This window comes from Cavia porcellus, unplaced genomic scaffold (assembly GCF_034190915.1).
Source record: "Cavia porcellus strain 051 isolate PalLab524CR breed Dunkin Hartley unplaced genomic scaffold, mCavPor4.1 scaffold_25, whole genome shotgun sequence".
In the NCBI taxonomy this organism is placed as follows: Eukaryota; Metazoa; Chordata; class Mammalia; order Rodentia; family Caviidae; genus Cavia; species Cavia porcellus.
The window spans coordinates 11,481,155-11,507,979 of record NW_026947508.1 but is presented as its reverse complement, the minus strand read 5'-3'; the positions used below and the strand labels follow the sequence as shown (position 1 = coordinate 11,507,979).

At 42.6% G+C, this 26,825-nt stretch overlaps 1 protein-coding gene across 6 annotated transcripts in view; it reads right to left on the bottom strand.

Moving 5' to 3' along the window:
- Window positions 1-1,078: 1,078 nt before the first annotated feature.
- The window catches only part of Ddi2 (DNA damage inducible 1 homolog 2), a 44,629-nt gene continuing 18,882 nt past the window's right edge, over window positions 1,079-26,825 (bottom strand). For 3 of the 6 annotated variants that reach the window (XM_063235556.1, XM_063235557.1, XM_013154046.3), the window contains 5 exons: window positions 26,365-26,492; window positions 22,661-22,789; window positions 18,490-18,593; window positions 16,163-16,352; window positions 1,079-10,316 (listed from right to left, as the gene is read on the bottom strand). In XM_063235556.1, coding sequence (XP_063091626.1) covers window positions 8,458-10,316; window positions 16,163-16,352; window positions 18,490-18,593; window positions 22,661-22,789; window positions 26,365-26,492 — 2,410 coding nt within the window. In that variant the 3' untranslated portion in view covers window positions 1,079-8,457. Of the gene's footprint in view, window positions 10,317-12,998; window positions 16,353-18,489; window positions 18,594-22,660; window positions 22,790-26,364; window positions 26,493-26,825 lie in introns of those variants that run through there. The other 3 variants (XM_063235559.1, XM_063235558.1, XM_003471397.5) reach the window with 3 other exon arrangements.

Below are 26,825 nucleotides of genomic sequence, written 5' to 3'. Positions count from 1 at the left end.
TGAGTCAGCCTCCTGAGGGCTGGGATTACAGTGTGTGCCACCATGCACAGCTCTGTATTTCTATTTTTGAATGAATATTCTACTCTGCTCACCCGAGCTGTATGGACCTGTCATAAGCCATTAGGTAACTAATGTACCAGGTAGCTACCCCTATTTCACACTTTCAGTCTTGTTTGCTGTGCCAAAGACCAAACCCAAGGCCTCATGCATGCTAGGACCAGGCTCTTTAATGTGAAGCTACTGACACTGGAGGTTGGTTTGTGGCAGTAGTGCATCCACCTTAATACAAAAATTGCTACTGAAATGCGGGACATAAAACCTTGGCAGACAGCGCCTCGCTGCTAGAGGATGTGTGGACCTTGGCTCTCCATGAAGTGGGCAGGCAGATCCAGGCAGGATACTCAATGACTGAATAGGGTAGAGCCTTTCCCCACATCTTCTGTTCAAGTTTGTCTTTGCAATAATGAGGGTTTAACCCAGGGCCTTTGCATTGAGCTATATCCCACCCCCTTTTAAACTGAGATAGGGTTTTTCTCAGTGGTCAAATTGTTTAGGCTGGGCTCACACCTGGATCCTTCTGCCTCAGTCTCCCAGGGTGCTGGGATTACATATGTGGACCATCAGGCCTGGCTGACAGCCTCAACTTCTGGAAAGCCTATTTAGCATTCTCTGGACCCCAAAAGAGCCCTCTGAGTGATAACTGATCACATCTAATAAGCACACAGTTTGTGCCAGGCACCTATGTGAACTTGTTTAACCCCCATGACTCTCCCAGGATGTCTCATGTGACAGAAGAGGAAACAGAGGTGTGGAAAGGTTAATTCACCAGTCATATAAGCTAGCAAGTGGCAAAGGGAATTTGCAGGCACGCAGCCTGGCTCTAGAGGATATGAATCTCAAACACTGCACACCACAGCTTACTGAGCACCAACAGGGCAGGTGGTTACAAAACGCCCATCTGTCCTCCTGCACCCTGGAAGTTGACTTCATGGTGCTTATTCTCCTGGGTTCAGGCACAGAGACAGTGACAGAAGTGAAGGAACCACCTCAATTTAAAAAAGAAACTGATCAAACAAAATTCTTATGGTAAAAACTTTATTGTCTTAAATATCAAATGTTTTACACACCACTTTTTTCTTCAGAAAGTTCCTATTAAAAAATAAAATAAAGTGTTCAATTACTCAGGGCTGACTTACATTTTCAGTATGACAGAAATTCAAACTCAAAGGCATCAGATTCACTCAGCTGTAGACAGGTCCTATGTTCAGCCCCTAAACTAATGGCACAATGCTATCAACTTTGGGATTCCTGAGTTCGGTTCCCTTAAGTTCTCAGAGTTTTCCCAACTCTCAAAACCAAAGCATTTGGGAGCAACTGGCAAGCCTATTTTGCCAGTCAGTCTAGTTCTTCTCATAAAATGCAGTAGTCTCAAAGGGTAAAGAGTATCTTGCAGTACGAAGCAAAGAGAGGAAGAAAAGAGGGCTTCTATTACTACGATTTGCCAAATATGGCTATAAAAGTAGTAAACAAATCTTTGAGTGCAAAAGCCATTGGCCTGACTTAGCATTAACAAGAGATTTGGAATAAAGACATACAAGTCAGTTTTAATTGAAGGTACATGGTTAAAAAAACAAAAAAGCAAATTCATTTTTTTTTTAATCGGTACTGAGGATCGAACTCATGACCACATGCTTGCAAGGCAGGCGCTTATGCTGCTGAGCTAAATCCCCAGCCCCCCCAAAAGCAAATTCAACCAGTATGTGCAACTGTTCTATCACAACTATTTCAAAAGGGTGATTGATCAGGAGAGTGAGAAACAGAAACCTACACCTTCTGATAGGCTTTGAATGGATGGCATAAAACTCAGAAATCTCCTGGGACTTTAAGGAAGGAGAAAAGGAGCCTGGTCAGGGAATCTGGAGACAAACTGATGGGACTCACAAACCCAGTCAGTTAAGATTGCAGACAAAATCATTTCCTAGGGCTGGGGATTTAGCTCACTGGCACAAATGCCTGCTTGGCAAGCACAAGGTCTTGAGTTTGATCCCTGGTACCAAGAAAAAAAGTCACTTGCGATCAGATGAAATTTTCCAGGGGGAAAAAATGGAAAAATGCCTCAACCTGACCCTTCCCCATTTTGGTAACGAAAATCTTACAGTATAGAAATGTAGTTCTGTACAAACTACCCCAATTTTGTGTTCTCGCTCTCTCCACTTCCCATTGTCTGTAGTTTCAGTATTTTATGTACAGGAACATCTAACCCGTATGCCCTTGTGCTGTTTTCCTGGACAATCTTGTCCCTAAGGTGGTGTCCTCTCAGCTGAGCCCTGTTTTCAGCCCCGCCAGTGTAGATGACCAGTCACATTTCCTGTGAATCTCAACATTGAAGGCCGAGACTCAGAAATCCTGCTCCCTGCTTCAGATCGCAACACAGATTGTACCGGCTTTAATGGATGAAAGGTCCCTGGATGCAGCCCTCCTGCTGAGCCTCAGCAGGTCCTGCATTTTTTTGTAAATCAGTCCTGCTCTCTACCCAGTCCCAGAACTACTTGCTACACTTCCTGCTCTAGATTCCTATTTTCACATGCTGCACTCAGCTGCTTTAAAATAGCACACCCTGCAGAATCCTGGGCTAAGTCCTGTCAGCCCAGATGGCCAGGATTCCTGAGCAGCCGTGCTGACTGAGGGGTGTGGGAGGCTGTGGGGCATTGCCCCCATCTCTAACCCGCACAGCAAGGTCCTGATGGGAAGCAGGCGGTCATGGACTCCTTGCTGCCTGTCCCTTTTCTCTAATTATAAATTGACCTCAGTACCTGATCCCTTCAGGTGTTCCTACCAGACGTTACAACTTTGTTAGTGTATCTGACTCTTTTCAAAATATATTTAAAAAATTTTTGGAGACAGGGTCTTACTGTGTAGGCAAGGTTGGCCTCAAACTCTTTGATGTTTCTGCCCGACTCTCTGAGTGCTGGGATTACAAGCACACGCTACACCGGGCACTAAAAAAGTAAAACGTGGGCTGCCAAGAGCCCAGCAATATGGCCACTGCCTGACAAACACGAGGTTTTGAGTTCCATTCCTGGTACCCACTCCCAAAGGAAAATGTAGGAATCATTCTAAAGCTAAGGATGCATCTGTGACAGGGCTTATCTAACATGCACAAAAGCCTGAATTCAATCCACAGAACTGGAGGGGAAGGGTGGGGAAGACTGTATGTTCCCAACATCTGATTCCATTGTGGGTTTGAGTCTTTCCAGCTAGCTCTAAATTAGAAGTGTGTAACTCTGACTTCAAAAGCAAGGCATGGCCTGCCTGGCAAGCACAAGGTCATGAGTTTGATCCCGGCACCAAAAAAAAAAAAAAAAAACAGAAAAGAAAAGAAAAAAGCAAGGCCTGCTCACTGTGTGCAGTAGTGTATGTCTGTAATTCCAGCTATGTGGAAGGCTGAGGCTGTAAGGTTCCAAGTTTGAGACCAGTTTGGGGAACACAAGACCCTGTCCTGGGAGAGGAAAACAAAAACACTCCAACAAATTTACGAGCAGTAGTAGTTTGCATTGGAAGCAGTCACACCTGAATCCCTAGCACTCGTCAGGCCCCGGCACACAGGCACTCAGGAAGATTTTCGTGCTCAGTCATACTGCAAGCCGGGTGTGGTGGGGCTCTGCTGCAGCCCCAGCACTCAGGAGGCTGAGGCAGAAGTCCCAGGAGTTTTGAGGAGCTAAACAGTGAGTTTAAGACCAGCCTTAACTACACCACGAGACTGTCTCAAAGACCCAAAAAAGAAAACTAGGCATAGTGGTACACGCCTGGAATCCTAGCACTTGAGGGGCTCAGGCATGAGGACCCCATGCATCTTGAGGCCTGCCTGTGGTACAGAGCAAGCCCTGTCTCAAAGATTTGTAACGCCTAACCTTGAAGGGAGTAGTTAACTTTCTTTTAAATATGTTAAGAAAGTAATTTCTTGAATTCCTCTTCCTTACTCCTAACACTGATAGAACAATAAACACAATAAACATCTAGAGACCATTTTTGGTTTACCAGATGTAAAACCCCATATAGCAACCCTGTCAGGGGACACCCAGTGACTCAGCGTGGGGAAAGTCAGGAGCCAAAGCCCTCCACGGGTCCTCATCCCCAGGAGGCTACTTTAACCTTTCCCCCCAGCCTCCCCCACTGCCATTCCCCACCATTCGATGTCTCTGCTGTTCAGAGAAACTAAGGCACAAAAGAAAAGCAAGAACATTGAAGGTTCACCCCTAAGTTCTTTATTCAATGAACTCCTAAAACCTCCAGAGGCTCCACTTAGTATAAAACTTGAGCCTTGACATCACATTCCAGCACAAAGGACAGGCTCTGAAATCAACTTGATTGTTTAAGAGAAATCAGCAAAAATTCTCAGGGCAGAGGAGGCTACTTTCATTTTATGAAATTCCTATCACGACACATTTTCTAGGAAGGGAAACTTGTAACTATCTTTTTAGCTTAGCCACAGACTACACTAAGTCAGCAAATTCAAATGAGAAACTGGGCCTTCGGGTGAGTGTGCTAGAGAGAGAACACAACCCAGTTAGCGTCTTGTATTTATTATTTATTGATCTTTTTTGGTGCTGGGATCAAAGTCAGGCCTCACGTGCTCAAATGCGCTGTACCACTGAGCTCGCCCCAGGCCCTGGTTAGCTTCTCTGTGCCGCGCTGCCAGTGAGAGTTAAGTGTGAAATATGGAGCAACTCAACCTTCCTGTGCGCCCTCGCCACAGGCGGCCAACGGGTAGGGCAAGGCAATCCGAATGCACTGTGACTCTCCAGACTAGCTATCTGCAAGGCAGTTTATTATACACATGGTGGGATAAAAGCCACCGTAAGTGAAGACTATTAGATACAAAAATTGCTTGCTTTTTAATCTATGTAAAATTAACTAAGATATTTGTCAATCACCATATGTATGTGATAGTTTACACATGTATCTATAGACATGAGCTGAAAAGTCACACCAACAATTTTATGGCTTTCATTAGAGAGAGTTGTGGTAGGGAGGAACAGGATGATTCTACATTAAACGGGCACCACAAAAATCAGTGATACAAAGTCTTATATTTTATTCCTAGGTATCCTCTTGCACTGTTGGGGAAGAAACACAATGGGCTGTGTGTCCCTTCAGTGCTTATGGAGTCAAGGAGCTCTGGGACATGTAGGCTGCAGGCAGAAGGGTTCTAACACTTTCAATCTACCCAGCTTCCTTTGCCAAGCGACTGGTTCTGTTTATCCATTAACAGTTAGAGCCCACACTGTAGCAACAAGGCTCCTGGCTGTCTGAAGGCCTAAGCAAGCAGGCAACTGCACATGGTCTTAAGTGCCAAAAGCAACGTCTGTAGCCTCGGCATAGCTGGTTAGCAAACACACCCTTCTACACAGGAACCGACTTGAGGGAACACTCAAGGCTTACAGGACATCTACTCCTCTTTGGTGTATAAGCAGAGACCCCCCTAGGATGTAAGTGCTGGCCACAGGACTGCCCCTACTGGTTACAGTGCAGGAGCTATCCAGTGCTGGTTATGGCTATTATCTATCAGCTCTGCTGACAACCAGAGCTCACAATGACTTGATCTTTAGTTTTAGAAGTTAATATATAGTTTCTGCACTTCTAAAGTTCTTAAAGTATTAAACACTGCATAAAAACTGACAATGCAGATTCACCAGTGTAATGTACCCTTTGTGGGCTAGAACTACAAAATTAAAATAATCATTCAAAATCCTAACGTCAACAATTTTATTTTTATACGAATGGTGGACAGAAAGTGATATTTTAAAAATCAAAAGCAAGTATATGTTTAAAAACGAACAAATAAGCAAACAAACAAAAATAGACCAAAAGGGACAAGGATATTTGGCAAGTGGGTTAAGCTCACTGAAAGTATTCCTAACAATTCCTGTACAACAATAAGCCTATCTGATTTTTTCCTAAAAAACGAAAAAGACAAAAAAAAAAAAAAAAAAAAAAAAAAAAAAAAATCCTAAAAGTAAATATACAGATACATACAGAAAAGCTACTGTAATGAAATCTTTTCCAGACTGTCATTACGTACTCCACCTGGGACAGTTACCTAAACCTTGACACCATAAAGTCAGTGGCCAGCTTCTGAATGGTGTGCTGAGGTCTCATATGCTCAGAGTGCTGTGCGGCCACCTCCACACAGCAGGCCTCTCGGGAGGAGTCCACTGTCACCAGTGAGTTCCCTTACCCACCCCACCCTGTGCCCTAAAGATTTGTAACCTTAAATTATACTCTCAAATCACCACCCATAAAGCAAATACAGGCCCCCGCTGCACTGATGCTGGATTTTGTCTTAATCATAGCACCAACTACTGAATTACAATCACAGCTCTGAGCTGGTTGACAAAAATCCTGTAATTGTTTCCTAGTACATCTCACGTCTTTGGTGTAGCGCAAGCAAGACTCCTCAACGCATGGCTGTCTGGATGTTTAAAGACAGCCGGGTTCACCTGCTGTTCTGAGCGCCCCCTGGAAAGCAGGAAACAACTCCTTCTGTCAACCCTTTCCTAACTTCAGGAAAGATCATGATGAATCTGGAGACCTGTGCCAGGTCACTGAAGTCTCAAAGCATACATACAAGCAACACAGCAAAAGAGAGAGACTGGGAGAAGGAGAGAGAAATGCCTCTAAGAGCTGCTAAAATAAAAGTTTCAAAAACTCCTGAGATGAGCTCTGGTTTTGATTGTGCTGATTTAAATTTTCATGGAAAAAACAAGCTTTCAGAGAGACTTCAGAAAAATATCATTTAACTCAAGTTCAGAAATCATTCCTTCAAACACATTGCAGACTATAATTTGGAATCAGAAATAATCATTCTCAAAAATCCATTTTTTAAAAAATTTTGATTTTTATTATTTATTTCTTGAGACAGGATCTCATTATATGGCCCAGGCTGGTCTCAAACTTGTAATCCTTCTGTCTCAGGCTTCCAAGAGCTGGGATTACCAGTATGTATCACCACGCCTGGCTTTCAAAATTCTTAAAAAAAAAAAAAAAAAAAAAAAAAAAAAAAAAAAAAATCAAGATTTCAGATTTTTGCTAGGTATGTAAAAGAACAGTTCAATTTCTAGGAACTATCTAACACCTATCCAGTAGGATTATTGCACAGTGGGGCCCATGGGACAATGACTTCCAAGGGCAAGTCCTTATATAAAAAAAAGGCCACAATAAATACTTCTATATATTTTGCCCCACTCTAGTTTGACATGGTAAACACAAACATTAATCTTGCTTAAAAAAGAAACTCCTGAGGAAAGAAAGGGATGGAAAACTTTGCCAAGGCCACTGATCAGAAACTACTATTACTATTTCCACTGCCACGAACGACACCAAACTGACATTCCAAGCACCACGGGGAACCAGTGACAAGATCATCGCACTTCCACTTCATTCAGACCACAGCCCAAATGGAGCTCTGGAAGAACTGCCTAGTAGATGACACTGAAAGGAAACAAGCTGCTGGCAACCAACCTGTTTAACTGAACTTACATTTGTTATTAGTCAGGAAGGATTGAGGTGTTATCAGGGAGATGCTAGCAAACCCAATCTCTAGTAAATTCCAGTGTTTATCTAGGCCATTCCTTTTCTCCTACAGTTCTTGGCATCTGCAAATGGAATCATGATTGGGGCCTTTTTGTTTCTTCCCTTTTAAAGTTTGAGTAGCACCATGTTTCACTACAATGTTAATTCTAACTTATTCCGGCCAATGTAATAAAGGTATTTGGCAATCAACCCATGCACGCAGCAGCCTGTGATGCAGAGTAGCCGCCCCCCCCCCATTAAAATGTCAATTCCTGAGCACACAAATAAAAGCATACCACCCTAGGGTATATTATCCAATTATTCTTCAATTTCCTGTTATAACTGGTGAGTCATAATACACAGTCACTGTGTATAATTCCAAACACCAAGCTCTATAGTCAGAAGTTTCTAAATGGAGTCAACAAGCCATACCCTGCCTGCAGCAGAGACAGGTGGGGAGCTGATGTGTTTCTACTTGCATGGGTAGTGGGATTTTTCATGGTCTCTGCTTTTTAAAGCATTCACTCTCATTCTAATATGTTATGCTATACACAAAACCATCCATTTTATTCCAGAATACATCACCTTAGTGAGAATAAAAAGCTTTTGTATGCATACTGCCAATACATTTTTAAAGGCCCAAAATTTAACAGGTAGGATAGACAAATTCATCAGACAAGAGATCATAAATTACTTTGGCCAAAAATGAAACAAAACAAAACAAAAAAAAACGCCCCCCAAAAAACCCTTAAAAAAAAATCTGGCTCAACATTCTGCTTGCGGGGTTCTACATATACTGTGTATGTGGTGAGTGTGTGTGTGTGTATAGAGTGCTTCTTTTTTTTTAAAAGGGAACGGAGTACGGTCTAGCCCACTTTCCCATAGTTATGTGGGAACTACAATGTTCTTTGCTAACAAAACAAGAAGTGCAAGATCTGCATTCCCACCAACGCGATGCAAAGCCCCAAGAGCTTCCTGCAAAGTGAAGCCAGCCCGAATAATCCGGTCAATATCTGTGGCAGGAAAACTTAAGGGTAAAAGGAGGGAAGGACTTGATGACGGACAGCTGGTCAGTGGTTCCAATTCAAGAAATGGCCTTGCAGCATCAAGACAGGCATTTTCTCTGGTTTCGGGCCTGTCTGTTACTGGGTTCTGTGTGCCATGACCCAAGTCTTTAACCAGTATGAAACTAGATGGCAAAGACTCCGTCTGCTCCGAAGTCTGATTGCGGGCATCCTCCTCATCGCCTAGGAGACTGGATGTAATTTCTACACCTAAGGTGCAGGGTAATTGATTAGATGACTTAGCTGAGGTTACAGTGACAGAACTGCTCTCACTCAGTGACTCTCTAGATTTGGGGACACCTTCCTGGTCAGCTGACAGGCCATCACCTGGTCCCTGGAAGCTAGTGCTTTCCATGTCTTCTGTTCCAGATGCAGAGCCTAAGCCTTCTGTCTTCCCTGATACACATCTGGCCTGATGGCAGGAGACCTGTGGACACAGATCTCTGTGGGGAAGATACTCATTTTGAGTCCATCTTTCTGGAAGGCCTTTAACACTTGTTTGGCCCTCGGGTACTGTTTCTGACACACAGGTAATTTCAGATGTATTTTCTGAAGCTGGTTTACTACTATTGATCAAAAGTTCATGAAGTTCTTTCAAGGCTGCTGTTACAGATGAACAAGATTCTTCTGCTGACTCCACAGACGGCTGACCAGTGCCACCGAGATTCAGAGAGGGTAGACTGTTGCTGTATTCATTATTTGTTTCAGACACTTCAATATTACTTTCTGGGGGCTGTAAAGCCTGAGTGGAAACACAATCATTCACACTTTCAGATGAAGGATTACATTTTGATGTTTCTACTTCCATCGAGGGATTATCTGCAGTGAGTCTAGACTCGATGCCAACGTTCTTGACATCGGCGTTCTGCCTGGCTGCTGAATTAAGTACAGCAACTAGGGTCTGCTCCACATCTATCTCCATAAGCATGTCTGAATTTGAGCAGCCGAAGCATCCTGAAGGCAGAGAGCTTTCCTCTGTGCTCGGAAGATCTGCATTCTGCTGAAGCCCATCTCCTTTCATCATAGCTTTCAAATTAACACTTTGCTGTTGATTCTGCTGCTCTTCTTCAGGAAGCTCAAGATCCCCTGGCTCACAGAGCTGTCCTTGGCCACGTGGAACATCCTGCTGTCCCTCACGCTGTTTATTCCCTGGTTCTGTGTGCTGATGAAGGCCACTGAGTTGATGTAGGTTCTGATTTCCTGGGTGCCAACCCTCTGTGTCTGCAAGCATCAGTGGTTCATGCATCCTAGTAGTTGTGACAGATAAACTAGTTTCCTGTCTTGCATGGAGATAAAGTTTGAGGCCCTGGTTGCTTCTTTCAGCAGATTTCTCCAGATTATCTCTAATAATTGCTTCTTCGGATGAATTATGCAAAGGCATAGCTGGACTCTGGTCTGCTGAGGAAGCATGATCAGAAAAATCCTGTAGAGGAAGGAGTTCTTTCTTTTTTGAGTTCATCTGGAACTCAGATGAAGCCTTCAAAGCCTTCACAGCTTTAAGTTCAATGCTATCTTGGTCACAGGGCTTGACAGGGCGGACTGAAGCAGAGGCAGAGTGAGCAAGACTTGGAGGATTACCCTTCTCAGGACTTGGTCCTGGAGAATGGGCTGGATGGGTAAATCCATCTGAAGTTGGTAATGATGACATTCCCAGTGAGGTAGATTCTTTACCGCTTTTCTCTGTCACAAAAGCGAAAAAAAAAAAAAGATTAACTGACAGGTAACAAAGGCCATTAAATTATTAGAGCATATAAATCTAAACAGGGTATAACAAAAGTCCTTTAATTCTGGTTTCCCTTACACATATAGACTTTTTGTTTTTTTTTTTTGGGTACTAGGAATCGAACCCATGGCCTCATGCTTGCCAGGCAGGCATTGCACTGCTGAACTGCAGTGGTCCCTACACATGAGTTTAAAAACATAAGAATCTTTTTAATGCACTAAGCAATTTAACATCAGTGAATCAGAGTGAGAGGCAGGGATGTTCTTGACAGCGTGTGTATTTACACAGTGGCTGAGCCTTCCCATCTTTAATCCCAGTGAGTCTAAAACTTTCTAGGAGAATTTCAAGTGTATTTTACCCCAATAGTGCTACAGTTGCCTGGGATACTTATTAAATATGCAGACTCTTGGATGCCATCCTTACAGTAAACCCAGGAGTCTGCCCTTTCAATGAGCTCCCCAAGTGATTCTTTTTCTTTGAGACAGGGTCTTACCATGTAGTTCAGGCTAGCACTGAACTCACCTTGTAGCCCATGGTGGCTCTGAACTCTCAGAGATAGATCCTCCTGCCTCAGCCCTCCTTGAACGCTGGGATAAGAGGCATGTGTTACCATGCTCACTATTCCCAGGTGATTCTTAAGCATATCACAAAATCTTTTTTTTTTTTTGGTACCGGAGATTGAACTCAGGACCGTTCACTTGCAAGGCAGGTACTGATGCTGCTGAGCTCAATCCCTGGCCCCCATAAATCTTGAGAAACCTTGTAACACAATAATTTCCATGTTAAAGCACTTTTCATGTTTCATATACGAACAATGAACTTAGAAATGAGAAGCACAAAAGCAGGTATACTTAAAAAAAACAAACGAAAAAAAATACAAAAAAAATAAACACATATACTTGGGACATAGTAGGAATTACAAGGAGAAGTAAGAATTCACATAATGCTTGCAGACTTCCAGGAAAACAGAAGTAAAGTTAAGAAATTAAATCCCAATCATCAGCCTACCAAATACTGTAACTTTACCACATTTAGCACAGTTACGAACATTTTAGTAGTTTAAGAACAGAAGAACAGTGAAGTGAATAGCGAAGAGAAACCACAGCAGTTTTCCAGCAGGTAGCGGCTTGTTTCTGAGACAGGGCCTTAGGATGTAGTTCAGGCCGGCCCTGAACTTACGGCAATCCTCTGGCCCCAGTCTGGGAGCAATGACTGTACTTAGAGTTACTGCAATGAATGAATTTCATGATGCCAGGCTTAAATACTAGCTCAGTGCAGAAACCATAAAGGTATCATTGAACATCAGTTCCGATTCTCTTTTGGACACTGAACAAGAATTGACCGAAAGCACATATTATAATAACTTATAGTCAAAAGACTGGTCACAAGTTGGTTACAAAACATTGTCTGGTTAGATGTTAACTCAAAATGTTTTGGGCTGAATGCTAACATCCACCATGGGGTCCTGACTTTAAGTCATGAAGCAATGCAGTTATAATTCAAACAACTTTAAAGCATTCCAATCAAACAACGGTTAATAGCACAAGAAGTTAAAGTGTTGGATCAGGAAGTTATTGACTTCTTACAAAACAACCTTACCTTACTTATAGTTTAGTAGTAAACAGGAAAGCAGCATGTCTTAATTTAAATTATATCCATCAGAATCTAGAAACAGTCACTGGTTTTATCAACCTAAATTCTGATGTAATGCTAATAGAAAACTGCACTGAAATGAAATATCTGTGTTAGCAACATAGAGAAGTATGATAGGGCCACTGAGCACCGGTGTACCAGTGATAAACCGCCGCGGAGGTGAAGGGCCAACACGTCCTCACTGATACTGTACTCACTGAACAGCACCATGTAGCCCTCTGTTCCTGACGTGGGCGCTGTCATTAGCCTAAGTCCTAAAGTAGTGTAGGACTCGGTCAGTACAATAGGATGCTCAAGAGGAGAATGAAAATAATGGATATTAAGAATAAACTATGGTTTATAAGGGGACACTAGAGAGGGAGAAGAACAGAGGGCCCGATGAGGAGTGAGGGGAAGGGTAGGTAAAGGTTCTGAGAGTGGGAGAAAGGGGGTTAAATGCTATGAATTCAATTACAACCAGCCAGAAAACCCCTACAAAGCCCTTGTTTTCACCTGACTTAAGCTTCCATTTCCTCTGGAAAAAGAACTTCCCGTTTTTTGGGGGTACCAGGAATTGAACTCATGACCCTGCACTTGCCAGGCCACTGAGCTCTATCCCTGGGCTAAAGGTTCCACTTTTTCAGAGGAAAGAGACTTAGGAGAACCTAAGTGCACAGGTCTTTCCAAGGACGAAGTGTTGTGACTCCAACGTTCTTGATTTCATAGTCACAGCAGACAGCAGTTATGGCTGCTACAACAGCACTTTTTACTGAGCTCTTCCCTGCTCTGAAATGTGCTAATTGATAATTTAAACAAGAATTTCTATTCATGTCTATTTGCATGCCAACATACACACAAAGATTAACACTGCAGGCCAGTTGTAACCATGATTAACAGGGTGAAATGGTGGATGGCAGAAGCTAATTCTCAAAACTGCTACAGAAACACAGGCTTTGAGAGCACAGAGGACAACTGCACGGAAGGCTTAACGTGGTGGCTATAAATACCTGGTCTGGGGCCCACTCCAGCTGCAGTACACACACACTACATGCATCATGGCTTCTGACGCTCTGTTTGGATTAGGAAACAGACAAGCAAACTTGGGTTAACAGTGCAAACCACACAGCATGCAGGGGTACTCTCCATTCCTTCGCCATCGTTGAAATCAGGAACCAGCAGGCTTAAAGTTGGGCTATGTTTCTACAATATGGACATCCAAAAGATCCGCTGGTTGCTTCAATGCTCCCACAATACATAAAACAATGTGTCAACTACAACAGATTTTTTGGATGGTGGGGAGGCAGCGCTTTTTGAGACAAGGTCTCGCTACGCAGCCCAGACTGGCCTCAAGGTTATGGCAACCCTTTTGCCTCAGCCTCCCAAGTACTACAATTAAGGCACGTGCCACGATGCCAAGTGCTCAACAGATTTTTAATTGAATTTAGAAAGAAATTAATTTTACACATCCACACTCAGAATTTTTGAGCAAACACATCGGGTGAAGAAAATAGATCCATCAGATAAAATTAGATGAAAGTATTTTATGCAATAAGAATAAGTGAACACATATAATAATCATTTTCCAAGTTTCTTTGTTGAGATTCATATTTAGAAGAAAAGAAATAACAAAATTTATCTTGATTTGCCTTCACTTTTAGTCAGTTTTAAAATATCAAATGTAAAAAAAATATATATATAAAATCCCTGATTCTTAATTCTTTTTCCTTGTTTTCTGGGTAGTACAGGGGATTGCACCCGGAGCCTTTGCACTGATGTATATCTTTATCCTTTATTGATACAAGATCTCCCTAGTTTGCTAAATTACCTGCCCTGAGCTCGAACTCGTGATCCTCCTGTCTCAGCCTCCCAAGAGTACTGGAATCACAGGATGTGCTACCATACCTGGCTAAATTATTTTTGGGAGATAGAAAGATTAAGTATACTTTGATAGAAAGTATACATTATTGTTAATCTTTTTGTTTGTTTGTTTTTGGTACCTGGGATTGAATTTAGAACCTCATGCTTGCCAGGCAGGCACTTATGCTGCTGAGCTAAATCCCCAGTCTGAAAGTATACATTAAAGCAACAGCTTTTCAAAAAATACTTTCACCTATTATGCCCAGAGTTTGGATTTGGGAAAGGCTTTCCAAACAAACAGGACCTAATTTTACAGAACGATTTTCACCTTTTTTTTTTTTTTGTCTTTTTCTTTTTTATTGGTACCGGGGATCGAACTCACGACTGCCTGCTTGCAAGGCAGGTGCTTATGCCGCTGAGCTAAATCCCCAGTTCCTGATTTTCACTATCTTTAAGGTTATAAAAGTTAGTATAAGCCATACATATCAGTAACAAAAGGTTATATGGATAAAAAGACACTTCCTTTTTATCTTTTAAAATTGGCACTGAAAACATCTGTAATTATGTTATTTTAACCTTAAGTTTCTATTAAAATAAGGTAGTCACTGAAGACAGTAATTGTTACTAATAGGTTAGAAAACATGGCTGTCATAAGCTAATCTTTCTCTAATAATAAAGATAGTGGAGGGAAAAAATTTCAGCAATGGTAATTTACCTTCATATTAACATGTAGTTTGACTAAACTGAGTAATTATCCTAAATTCTAAATTAAGTTGGTAGGTCAAATTTATTCATGCTTATCTTGTTGGGAAGATTAAAATTTTCCTCTTCCTTCAAATTATAGAAGTTGCAACCAAAACCCCACTTGGGGGAGGACGGGCACTGAACACAGGGCCACATGTACACCAGGCAAGTGCGTTGCACCTCCAGCCTGAAAGCGCACCTTATTACGCAACGCTGATTTAAAACGCAACAGAACTTTCAGGTTCTGAACAAGGCCAGTTTGGACCAGTGCATCTGCTACCCAGGCCCATTTTAGGCTTAAGGCTGGAAGCTCTCAAGTAACACGTGGCAAGAGCCAGGCATGGTGACAAATGCCTGTGATCCAGCATTCTGAGAGGTTGAGGCAGGAGGATCTCAAGTATGAGGCCAGCCTAGACAAACTAGTTACTTAGACCTTGCCCTCAATATAAAAAATAAAAAGGACTGGGGATACAGCTCAGTGTGAAGGTTCTGGGCTCTACCTTTAGTAGCAGAAGAAAAAAAGTGGCAACCCTGGCTTTTTACCTCTTCTGTCATTAGAAGAAAGCTAGTCCTTGAACATCTAAATGTAATACATTCTACTGTATCAGAAATTAATCAGACATTAATCATACTGATGAATAATTGTGGCCCAGGACTTTAAAATAACTCATATTTAAAAGGTAATTTAAAAAAAGTAATTTTTTAAAGCGTCTATAAAACACATCCCACAGTCATTGTTCTGTAACAGATGGGGGATTTGAGCAAAATCGTGCTGCTCCATTTTACCCAGAACATTTGCTCCATCTTTATATTTAAATAGGCCATAACTCTTGAGACTTAGAAAAAGTACTAAGTCCCTTGACTTTGGAAGTTTTCATCGTGTAGCGTGAAGATACAACAGTGATCTCAATAAAAGTAGAAAGAGCATTCTGATTACTATTCAATTATGAGTCTAGCTGCTGTTTGCTGGCAGTACTTTTATTTGTCGGGGGTGGGGAGTGTCCTTTTTTGAGACGGGTCTCACTATGTGGTTTGGGCTAGCCTTGGGCTCACTATGTAGCCCAGGCTTGTCTTGAACTTGCAATGTTCCATCTGCCTCAACCTCCCGAGTGCTGGGATTACAGGAGTATGCCACCATACCCAGCTGCTGGCAGTACTTTTGATAAATATTTTAAAATTACTAGTCACTGTGACAATGATGTCTTTCAAATTAAATGGGGCTAAGAAAAGGAATGAAAATTTTGAGGAAATACTGTTGAAGTCAAAACTAAGTATCTGCTTACTGCTATGATTTACTTTAGAAAAAAACAAACCAAACCAAAAGAAAATAAAAAATAAAAAAACAAAACCCAGAGAAATACAACAAATACCTCCCCAGTTTATCTTGTATACGGCAATGGCATATATATTCTGAATCTGCTGAAACCAAGTTCTTTGTTACTGTGTTAAGCGGTGGAAGGGAGGCAGGAAGCTAATGAACATCCCACTGCTGGATGATGAGACCGACCAGAGACTGGAAACGTCTTACCCTCTCTGTGAGTATTATCCAAGAGCTCAACCATTCCAATACCTGCATCCTCTGCTGATTTCCGAATGGCTTCTGCTAACTCTTGGTCTGCAATCTCTTCTGGTCGCACATCTTCTCGCCCAGTGCCATATGCCAAGCGGGCGCACTCTGGCAGCTCTCCCTCGGGTAGGAAGCTCGTCTGGGAGCCTGTGGTGCCGATCACCAGTACATTTTTCTTGAGATCAATGGAACACTGAAGAAAAGAAGAAGAAAAAAAAGATAGCAGATAAAATGCCATGTAGGAAAATTATGAGCCCAAATAAAAAACCCCATTGACAAGGAGCAGTATCAAGAAGGAGAAAGACGGTTAAACAAAAATCAAAGCAAACCTCTTTATCCAAAAGCATTTAAATTTAACTTGGGTGATACTGCCAGTCATTTTAGGGTTCGTCCTGCCAAGTTTTGAGACGAGTTACAAATATGCTGCCCAGGCTGGTCTTGAACTTCTAGGCTCGAGTGATCCTCCTGTGTCACTATCCTAAGTAGCTGGGGTAGGTGCCCACTACTGTACCCGGTTTAGAACTAACTCATTCATTCACTCACTCACGAGACAGGGTCTTGCGCTGTAATTCAGGTTGGCCTTGAGCTTGCAGCGATCCTCTTGCCTTAGCCTCCTGTGTGCTGACATGGACCACTATGCTCAACTTAGAATTCTTTTTTAATATTCAAAGTTTTTATTAATAAAACCTTTATAGGGTACAGTTTATATTTATTTGTCATTAGATCAATGTTTGATCATTTCTGATTATAAACATTCGTGATACAAAACTTGGAAAGTTGCCAGGCATAAAATTAGAAGCCTCGCATTTTAGAGAACATACAAATGATTTTCTTCTTATAAAGTTAAAAGTCATACTATTTAGTTTTATGTATGCTGTTTTTGGTTTATTTTACAAAGGACAGTTTAGACTCTAAACTAACGGTCTCAAAAATGAAAATGTGCAAAGCAACCTCTACAGAAATTCCCTTGATTGCCTCTGTGTTATTCTGTTCTGTACATTTTTCTATCTACTTAGTGTAGAACAAATTTGGGCACAGTGGCACATGATTGTAATCCCAGCTACTCAGAAGGCTGAAGCAGAAGGATCTTAGGTTAGAGGCAGCCTAAACAACGTAGTGAGACATTGTTTCAAAAACCAAAAAATAGGGGCTGGGGATTTAGCTCAGCGGCATAAGTGCCTGTCTGTGAAGTGTGAGGTCGTGAGTTCGATCCCTGGTACCAAAACAAAAAAACAAAACCCAAAAAACAACCAAAAACAAAACAAAACAAAACAAACAAACAAACAAATAAATAAATAAATAAAAATAAAAAGGGTTGGGAATGTAGCACGTAGTAGGCTCCTCTGGATTCAATCCCTGGTACTGCAAACAAAACAAAACAAAATGGGCTGCACACATACATGATTTGACTATAGAGGTGGAAATGGCTGGCCTATATACTATAACTAAAATACAGGGAAAGAGTGAAAAGTTAATAAAATTAGATATACCTATTATAGGTATGTGCACCCCACTCCTTCTATGTAGAATGTTGAAGACATACAAAGCACTTTCTTTTCTAAGATTTTTTCCCAACAGCTCAAACCACAGAAGTACGAATGCCAGTCAAGCACTTCTCTACTGATTTACACCTCGTTTGGGATTTAATAGTTATTTACAGTACTTGGGAAGCATTCAAAAATTTTTTCTGTGGGTACTAGAATTGAACTCAGGACCGTGTGTTTGCCAGGCAGGCGCTAAGCCACTGAGCTACATCCCCGGCCCAAGAACTTTATCATTATGGAAAGTTTATGCATGATATAGGGAATTAGCTTTTTCTTTTTAAAGAGGGAATAAATTCAAGACCAGCCAGAACTACACAGCAAGACACTGCTTCAAAAAACCAAAAAAGAATTACTGAACGGGGCTGGGGAGAAGCGCCTGCTTTGCAAGCAGGCAGTCCTGAATTCGATCACTGGTACCGATAAAAAGGAAAAAGACAAAAAAAAAAAAAAAAAAAAAAGAATCACTGAACACCTGCTAAACCTACATTCATAATAAACCATCAAAAAACTATTAAAGTCACACTAGGGAACTAAATTGCCAGTTACAACGTCAAAACAGACAGCGAGACACAGGAGATTCAGAGATTTCACAAAGGTTCTATTTCCAATGTCACATCACTTCAACCACCACGTGGCAACACAGTCAGCTAAGGATGTTTCTAGGTTTGAAAAGTTCATGCTTCTTGGTTTTCCCGGACATGTAACCAACAGAAATGATGTGATAAAAATCATGGAACTTGGAAAAGCAGGTGCAAAATACATAAATCAAAGGAAGTTCTTAGTTACCTGGTGCCGTTTCAGCATGTCCAGTCCCAGAAGCATGTCCATGGGCTGCTCCTCGAGAATGGAGAAGGAACACGCCAGGAAGTCTCCTTCAATCTGAACCTGAGCTAAAGCCGCGAAGAGAAGCAGTTACTGACATCTGCTCAGAAGCTCTGACTCCCTGCCATCAGCACAGCCACGTACAGCTGCGACTGAATGGTGACAGCTAGGAAAGCCTCAAAGCAGACTGCAAGCCAACAGGGCCCCAGCTCATGAAGTGGGTACAGCGGAACTACTCCCCAGAACGCGTGGCTTACTGTGGGGCGCCAGGAGGTGATGTGTGCAGGTAGAGGAAAGCAGGCATTAAAGGGTCAAAAATCACAGTAAAGCCAACTTAACCACCTGCGTCCCAAACACTTACAAAAGGTTTTAAAAAGGGAATTAAAATCTGTATGTTTTCATCTTTTAAATTAACCTATATTAAAAACTGATTTTATTGCCAGTCTGACAGCACAAGTCTGTAAACCTAGCACCCAGGAAGCTGAGGCAGGAGGATCACTGAGTTTGAGGCCAGTGTGTGCGAGAGAATTCAAGGCCAGCCTGAACTGCATAGCAAAAGACTCTGTCTTGAAAAAACAAAAGCAAAAAAAAAAAAAAAAAATCAAAGCAACACAAAAAAAGTGGTTTATTACTGCCTGTTATAATCAAGTTCCTATTTGTTAAACGAGAGGCAACAAATATCAAGGTATGTCTTGCTTGGAGCCTCTTGCTTTGACTCTTTCATTACTCTTCTGGTTTTAAAGGAAAGTATTTTGCAAACAGAACAGTACATGAGATGAATGTATAAAGCAGAATAAAATAAACACCCAGGTTAAGAAACAGAAAACTATCAGGTATGGTGTCGCCTGTCATTTCAGTACTTGGGAGGTTGAGGCAGGAGGATCCTAGAGAGTTGGAGACCAGCCTGGCTTTATAAAGAGCTCAAGACCAGCCTAAACTACATGCAAGACCCTGTCTCAAAAACAGAAACAAAACTAAAAAGAAATAGAAAACTAACAGAAGAGCTAGGCACAGAGATCCACGCTTATAATTCTGGCACTCTGAAGGCTGAGGCAGGAGGATTGCAAGTTTGAGCCCAGCCTGTGCATCTTAAGGGCCCTGAAAGACCCTGTCTCAAAATTAAAACAAATTAAAAGGGTTGGTAACGTAACTCAGTGCAAAGGCCTTGGCTTCATTCCAAAGTACTAAGGGAGTTTATTTAAAAAACAGAGCAAAACAAAACCAAACAAAATGGTTCTCTGTTTCATTCTTCATTACCTGAACTTACTGCTTCCCCTACTCTCTTAACCAGCCTGGATTCTGTGCTAATCATTCCCAGCTTTTTCTCAGTTCGGTAGATAGAAACAATATACAGTTTATTTTATGATTATGAAGTAATTTGCCTCTCACTCAATAAGTATTTTGAGATACATTCCAAGTTTCTCTCACTTCCCCGTCAGCGCTGCACACCTGATGCCCCATGGTGATTTATGCACAGCTACTGCACTCCTCAGGTGGCATCGAGTTGCTGCTGACCTAAGCAGTGGCACCATGAATACTCCTGTACATTCTCCTGCGTGCACCAGAGTTTCTCTAAAGTTATCCTAGGAGGTGGAATCAGAAGGTTCCGGGGGAAATTATGCTTGACTCTGCTGGTGCTGCTGAATTTTTTATTAAATGTTCCTAGCACTACCTCAGTTTCCATTGTTCATCTTCTTAGCAACACTTATGATTAGTAGATGTAAGCCTTTGTTAATTTGGCAGTGATTTTATTATCTGGCCAATTAATGCGGCAAGGGAAGTTTTCATGTTTATCAAGCACCTGGACAGAAGTGGAGAGATAGGTTGGATCTTTGGATTTTTTTTTTGTACCAGGGATCAAACTAATGATCTTGCATTTGCCATGCAGGTGCTTATATTACTGAACTAAATCGTGGGCACTCATTTTTTTTTTTTTTTTTTTTTTTTTTTGGTGCCAGAGAATGAATTTACAACCTTGCACTTGCCAGGCAGGCACTTCTGCCACTGAGGTAAGCCCCCAGCTCAGCCCCCTAGGTTGGATTTCTTTTCCTTTTTTTGGTATAGGGATCAAACTTACAACCTTGTGCTTACGAGGCAGGCACTTGAGCTCGGCCCCTAACTGGCTTTCTTGTTGAAGTTATCGCTATAAATTTTTATCTCTTCTTTCTGAGTTGAACATACACATCCATATATTTAAGAGGATTAAGTCTTCATTAGTTCTAGGTGTTAACGTGTCCTCAGTTTGTGTTTATTCCCATGACATCATGTACTGGGATGAACCTGGGGCACTCTAAGGCTGAGTGACATCCTCAGCCCTTTTCAATTTGTTTTACAATTTAAGACAAGATCTCACTAGGCTGCCCTTCAATTGTTAGTTAGGGGGAGGGGAGACAGGGTGTCTTGCTATGTAGTTCAGGCTGTCCTAGACTTGCTATGTGGCCTAGGGTGGCTGGAACTTGCAGTGATCCTCCTGACTCAGCCTCTTCAGAGTGCTGGGATCATAGGTGTGTGCTACCACACCCAGCTAGACACAATTTTGACTTGCTAGTTTCACTTAAAGGAATTTTGACTAAGTGGGGGGAAAAATCATAATGGGCATCCAAAAAACAAACAAACAAATCACACTAAAACCCACTGCAATGTTAAAATTACTGGAGGGAAAAACATATCCCAAAACTTGGATTAAATCCATATAACACGTGATGCGTATGAAACATAAAGTGACACTAGGGGAAAATGTCTTGAGTATTATTAAAATTGAGCATAAAACGTTACACATTAAATGACCCATTACAAGGAAAATAAGTGCACAGGGCTGGGGTGCAGCGCAGCTGTAGAGCACTCACATGGCAGGCAGAGGCTCTAGGTTTGACTGCAGTACTCTGGAGAATCCCAAGTCTGAGCAATTTAGTGAGACTCTGTCTCAAAAAACAAAATGGAACTGGGGATACAGCCCAGTGTGAAGCCTTGGGTTCAATCCCCAGCGCTGTACAAAAAGAGAAAAAATGCCAGGGGGGTGGAGTTGTGGCACACTTACTTAGCATTTGCAAGGTCCTGGGTTCCATCCCTAGGACTACAATACATAAGCAAACAAATAAACAAATACCTCAAGGAACAGCTCTAGAAATAAAGGACATGAGTTTTTGGGGTTTTTGGTACTGAGGATCAAACTCAAGACCTCATGCTCACCAGGCAGGCACTCAGCTAAATCCCCTGCCCCAAGGACAGGAGATTTTAGACTGCAAAGGTCATCAAATACTCGTACTGGATACTAGCAGATAAAGAGCCATACCCAAGCACACCAACACACCCTGGTCAAAAACAACAAAAAGCTCTCCATCGAGGTCAAATCTACAAGTTGCAAAAAAGAGAAAGGGATAAAGAATGAAAGCAGCAGGTGGCTTCTTTATGAGACAGTGACAATGGAAAGGCGAAGAACAATGCCTTACAACTGTGGAAGAAAAATCATTTCCAAAACAGCCAGTCGGCAGAATGAAGGCAAAAGGCATGTCTGATATTCAAGGCCTCCATTTCCTCCGTCCCACCTTTCCTCAGCAGGTTTCTAGAAGACGCACAGGATGAAATGTAAGACAAGATCTCATAGGCCCTGGCTTATTTAGAGATTTATACAAATAGCAAAGTATATGAGGTCAAAATGCACAAAAAAATGACCCCGCAGAAGGACAGTTATGAATTCTAACAGAAAAGCAATTATATTTAGTCAGACAGCTCAGCTCTCAAAAGCATTCAGAGTCATATCAGTAAACAGCAAAATAAATGTTACTTAGAAATAGTAGCTAAGGGCTGGGATTTAGCTCAGGGGTGTAAGAGCCTGCTTTGCAAGAAGGAGGTCATGAGTTTATCCCTGGTACAAAAAAAGAAAAGTTAACTGAAAGAAATCAAAATAATGAAGAGGGATTATCTCTGAGGAGCAGGAAATAGAAGTGTGCAGTTTTTTTGGTAACAAACACATACTATGTATAGCCCTGGTGAAACATAGGATTTCAAATTCCTGGGAATTAAAGTTTGTGAATCAGATGCAAAAAAACAAAACTTTTAAAACTCCCAAAACTTCTAAAACCCAGTATGCTACAAATAATCTACAAAAGAAGCTATTCCTGCTGCCTCCACTCACCTAGGTGTACCCTTCCAATAATCTTCTGGGTGCCCACTCCTTTGGCAATCCCTGCCCACCGCCGGTCCACCAGTCTCATTATGTTACACCTTTCTGCACAGGCTTGACTCATAATAGTCATCTGGGCACCTGCAAGGAGAAAGAATCATCATATAATAAAAACAAAATCCACATCTGTAGCAAGACTCAAAATATAGCACCAAGAATTAGGCAGAAAACAACTATACCCCCAGGTGAGACAGTGTCCCACCATGCGGCTCAGTTGTCCTTGAACTATGTAGCCGAGGCTGGGCTTGAACTTGCAGCCATCCTCCTGCCTCAGCTTTCCAAATGCTGAGATTATAAGCATGTGCCACTACGCCTGGCTCAGGCTTTATTTCTAACATCTCTCTTCCCTAGCAGGTGCCCCATTGCCCTTTAAGTTTTAGTTCCACAATGGAATCTGAAACATATTATGGAAATCTGACTATGAGGGAGCAAACATTTATTTTGCTGCAAGTAATAATTTTAAGATAGGGTTCTTGATATGTAGTCCAGGCTGGTCTCAAACTTATGATCTTTCTGCTCAACCTCATAGGGAATTACAGGCATGTGCCACCATGCCTAGCTATTAAGTGATATTTAAAACTTTATCAATAATAGCTTGATGTGGTAGGGACGCCTGTAATATTGGCACTCAGGAGGCTGAGGCAGAAGGATCAGAGTGAGTTCAAAACCAGGTAGCAAGACCCTGTTCTCACCAGCTCCTGCCAAAACCAAAAACTTTATCAACAGAAAACAAAACTACCTTTCAAGTTCAAATGATGATGTCTACAGATGGCAATGCTAAATTAAGCAGCACTTTACACACAGAAAGGTTCTCACTGAACGGCTAAGTGTTTTCTCAAGTTATTTTTATTTCAAACTTTGGGACACTACAGTTCACCATTTAAAAAATACCTTCTAGGGCTGGCTTATAGCCCCGTGCTACAGTGCTGGCATGGGCAGGGCTCTGGGTTCAATCCCCAACACAATTCCTCCTTTAAAGAAGTCCCGTAGTCTCCCAGAAGTGTGAAGCGTGCTCATCACGCTGTGCCAGCAGCGACTGGGCCTTCTTTCTTTAGGGCTGAGGGTGTTTAAGGTGTCCCTCCCACTCTGAGGTCCATGTCCTCAGCTAGTCAGCGCATATTAAAGACAAGCCTGTCACCAATCTTTACTTGCAGCCCGCATCTTTCTCTTAACTCTAGCTCCGTGCTCCGGGTGTGCTGGACACTTCTACCAAGAGCAGAGAGGTATGGCCTCCTCCCCACCCCCGCCGGAATTCTCACTTTGGACTTCTCTATCTTTGCTTTGGAATGACTTTCTTGCAGTCCTAGAACCCGGGCATAGTTCACAGTTGATGCCTCCGCCCTCTCTCTGCTCTCAAACTCTGCCCTGCCCCTCCTAACCGTAGCTTTCCATCTAGCTCATAACCTCTCCACTGCAAGTGGACAACACTTCTGGCTCCCAACCACTCTGAACATGTGATTTACAGCAAGGACACAGTTATAACCTTCAGGGGAGAGAGCCCTCTAGGTTCTCTGCCTTCAGTTGTCCTCTAACCGCTTAGCTTATGTCATCCGAACGGCAGCCTGTGCCCGTTTCCACTTTGTGGGTCTATTTTGGACCAACTGCCACAGCCTCAGGTCCCGCCTCCTTCCGGCCTCGCTGCTGGTTTCCAGCCCAAGTGCCCCACTCTAGTATGTCTGTGCACAGGTGTGCATCTCCTCTGCTTCCACTGCCTTAGCCTATCAAGGGCCCCTTTGAATTCTTGCTTTCTCTGAGTTTCACTGTGCTTCGGCCCAGCTCAAGACATACCTCCCCTCTGGGCTCTCCCCGTGCTTCAATTCTGATACCTCCTGTGCACCTTGCACCTTAGGTACCCTAGGCACTATGGGGGCTGAAAGCTCTTGGCATTCAAGAAGATTCAAGAAGGCCCAGAGCTAACCAAAGAAAAAGCAATTTGGGAACATTGTTTCTTTCCTCTCACCCTCCTCACCTCACTCCATAAAAGCCACTTACTGGTTTAACTAAAGTGAGCCAGGACGAGAGGCTTCTTTCTCTACCTTTTATCAACCCTGAGCTCTGAGTCCCAAACCGAAGTGCTGTCTTTGGGAATGCACTGCTGTGCACACTGAACAGAGTGAGCATGAGGTCTCTGTGTCCTCCGGACCCCCACAGAGGCTCACACAGCGGTGAAGAGTTCTAGTACCAAGCACCACTTAGACTCCAGACTGGGAGAGGCTTCACCTCCCTACACTTAGTCAGTAGAACACAGCTCACGGGATGAAATAAAATGGACTAAGATGGCCTGGCACACAGCTAGGGATGAGGAACGCTCGATGGCCTTATGTATTTGCCTGATTCACTCACAGCACTCTGATGCTCCAGCTACTAAATCTCACCACCAAACCCAGCACCAGGCACTGCAAACAGCACTCAGCAGACACTTTTTTTTTTTTTTTTGTCTTTTTCATTTTTATCGGTACCGGGAATCGAACTCACAACCGCCTGCTTGTAAGGCAGGTGCTTATGCTGCTGAGCTAAATCCCCAGCCCCTTCAGCAGACACTTTTTAAACTCAGGAAGCAAGACTTACTTCTCCCAAGAAAGTGTCTGCACCTGAAGTTGCAAACTCCTACCAAGAGCTGAAACCTAGCATGAGCTCAAGTAGCTGTGGATAATGAAGAAGGCATCTGAGCCAATTTTTCTATTCCAGGAAGTCACTGCACCTTCCAGCCCACTGAAATACACAGTAAGACGCATAAGGCCACTGTGACACAGCCATGAGGTGCTCACAAGTGCTTGCTTGCTCTATGTATCCACCCATCCATCCACCCATCCATCCATCGTGCTCTGCTAAGACACAGTGCCAGACAGCAAGGGCTACCTGAGCCCGTGAGTGGCAAGTTTCCTGTCTCACCTGGTCATGAATTCTAAGTGCAGGAAGGTGGCCCACTCATCCTTACATGACTAATAGCAAAGCACTGGCATGCAGACCACCATGAATACCTGACCTACTGCCCACGAAGCTCCTTCTTAAGCTCCTTATTCTACACCTACTGGTCTCAATTTCTTACAAAAGTAACTCAAAAACTCAGGATAACAACTAAGGGAACACAGCAAGATAAAAGAGACATGGAAAAATGCAGAACTGGTCAACATACGATTTGAGAAATAAATCTACAACCAGCAAGAAAACCAGTAAGTGAAGCAAGTCAACTCCCAGGCTCGTTACCAGTTCAAAGGACCGTAGTCATCCACCGAGAGTGGCCCTGTTACAGTCTGGATATCTGGATGTCCCCTCAAAGCCTCCCATGCTCTTAACGGGCTCTGGGGAGGTGACAGGATCATGGGGGTGTGACAATCATGGATGGATTAGTCTACTGATGAGTTCACAGCTAAATGTGATGCTGAGAGGTGAAGCCTGATCAGAGGTGGTGGTCACTGGGGGCGGGCCCTGGAAGAGCCCCCTTCCTCTCCTCTCCACCTCTCCTTGCCTCTGCTTACCATGCTATGAGCTCTTTCTCCTCTGCCATGCCACCCTGCCTTGGAGCAAGACTTCTACAAAGTGTGAGCCACAATAAATTTTTCCCATTAAAGTTTTGAGTATTCTGTCCCCTTTTCCTATGGTGCAGAGCAGGATGTCGGGGTGGGGTGGGGGGACACAAAAAACGGAGACATCACCTGAGTCAACAAAGGCTTTCACAGGATGCCCGTTCACTTTGCAGTTAATATAAAGCATCACCACTTGGCCAAAGCTTTCAGGAGCTTCTTCCATAGCTATCGTCATGTTCTCCTCAATGTTCTGTTGCCTGTAACAAAACCAAACCAGGTGCACTAAAAGCACTATTTCCAGGAAGATCAATCTGCTGCAAACTTACAGTATTAAAAACAGATTTGTACATATCTTTTGCCCTAAATAGAACTGAGTCATGGGATGGAAATTAGTGTTCTGTCCTGCAATGGGTGACTTAGTAGGAGGTGGTAAGACACACAGCTGATAAAAAAACTGAAGGCATAAAAATTACCCTCATATAAGACAATTAAAATCCCTTTATAAGCTCAGAAATAAGAAAACAGAGTGCATGGTCAGCTGTTTTTATTCTGTAGAATGTCAAGGGTTTCATGAATGCTTCAATCTTAAC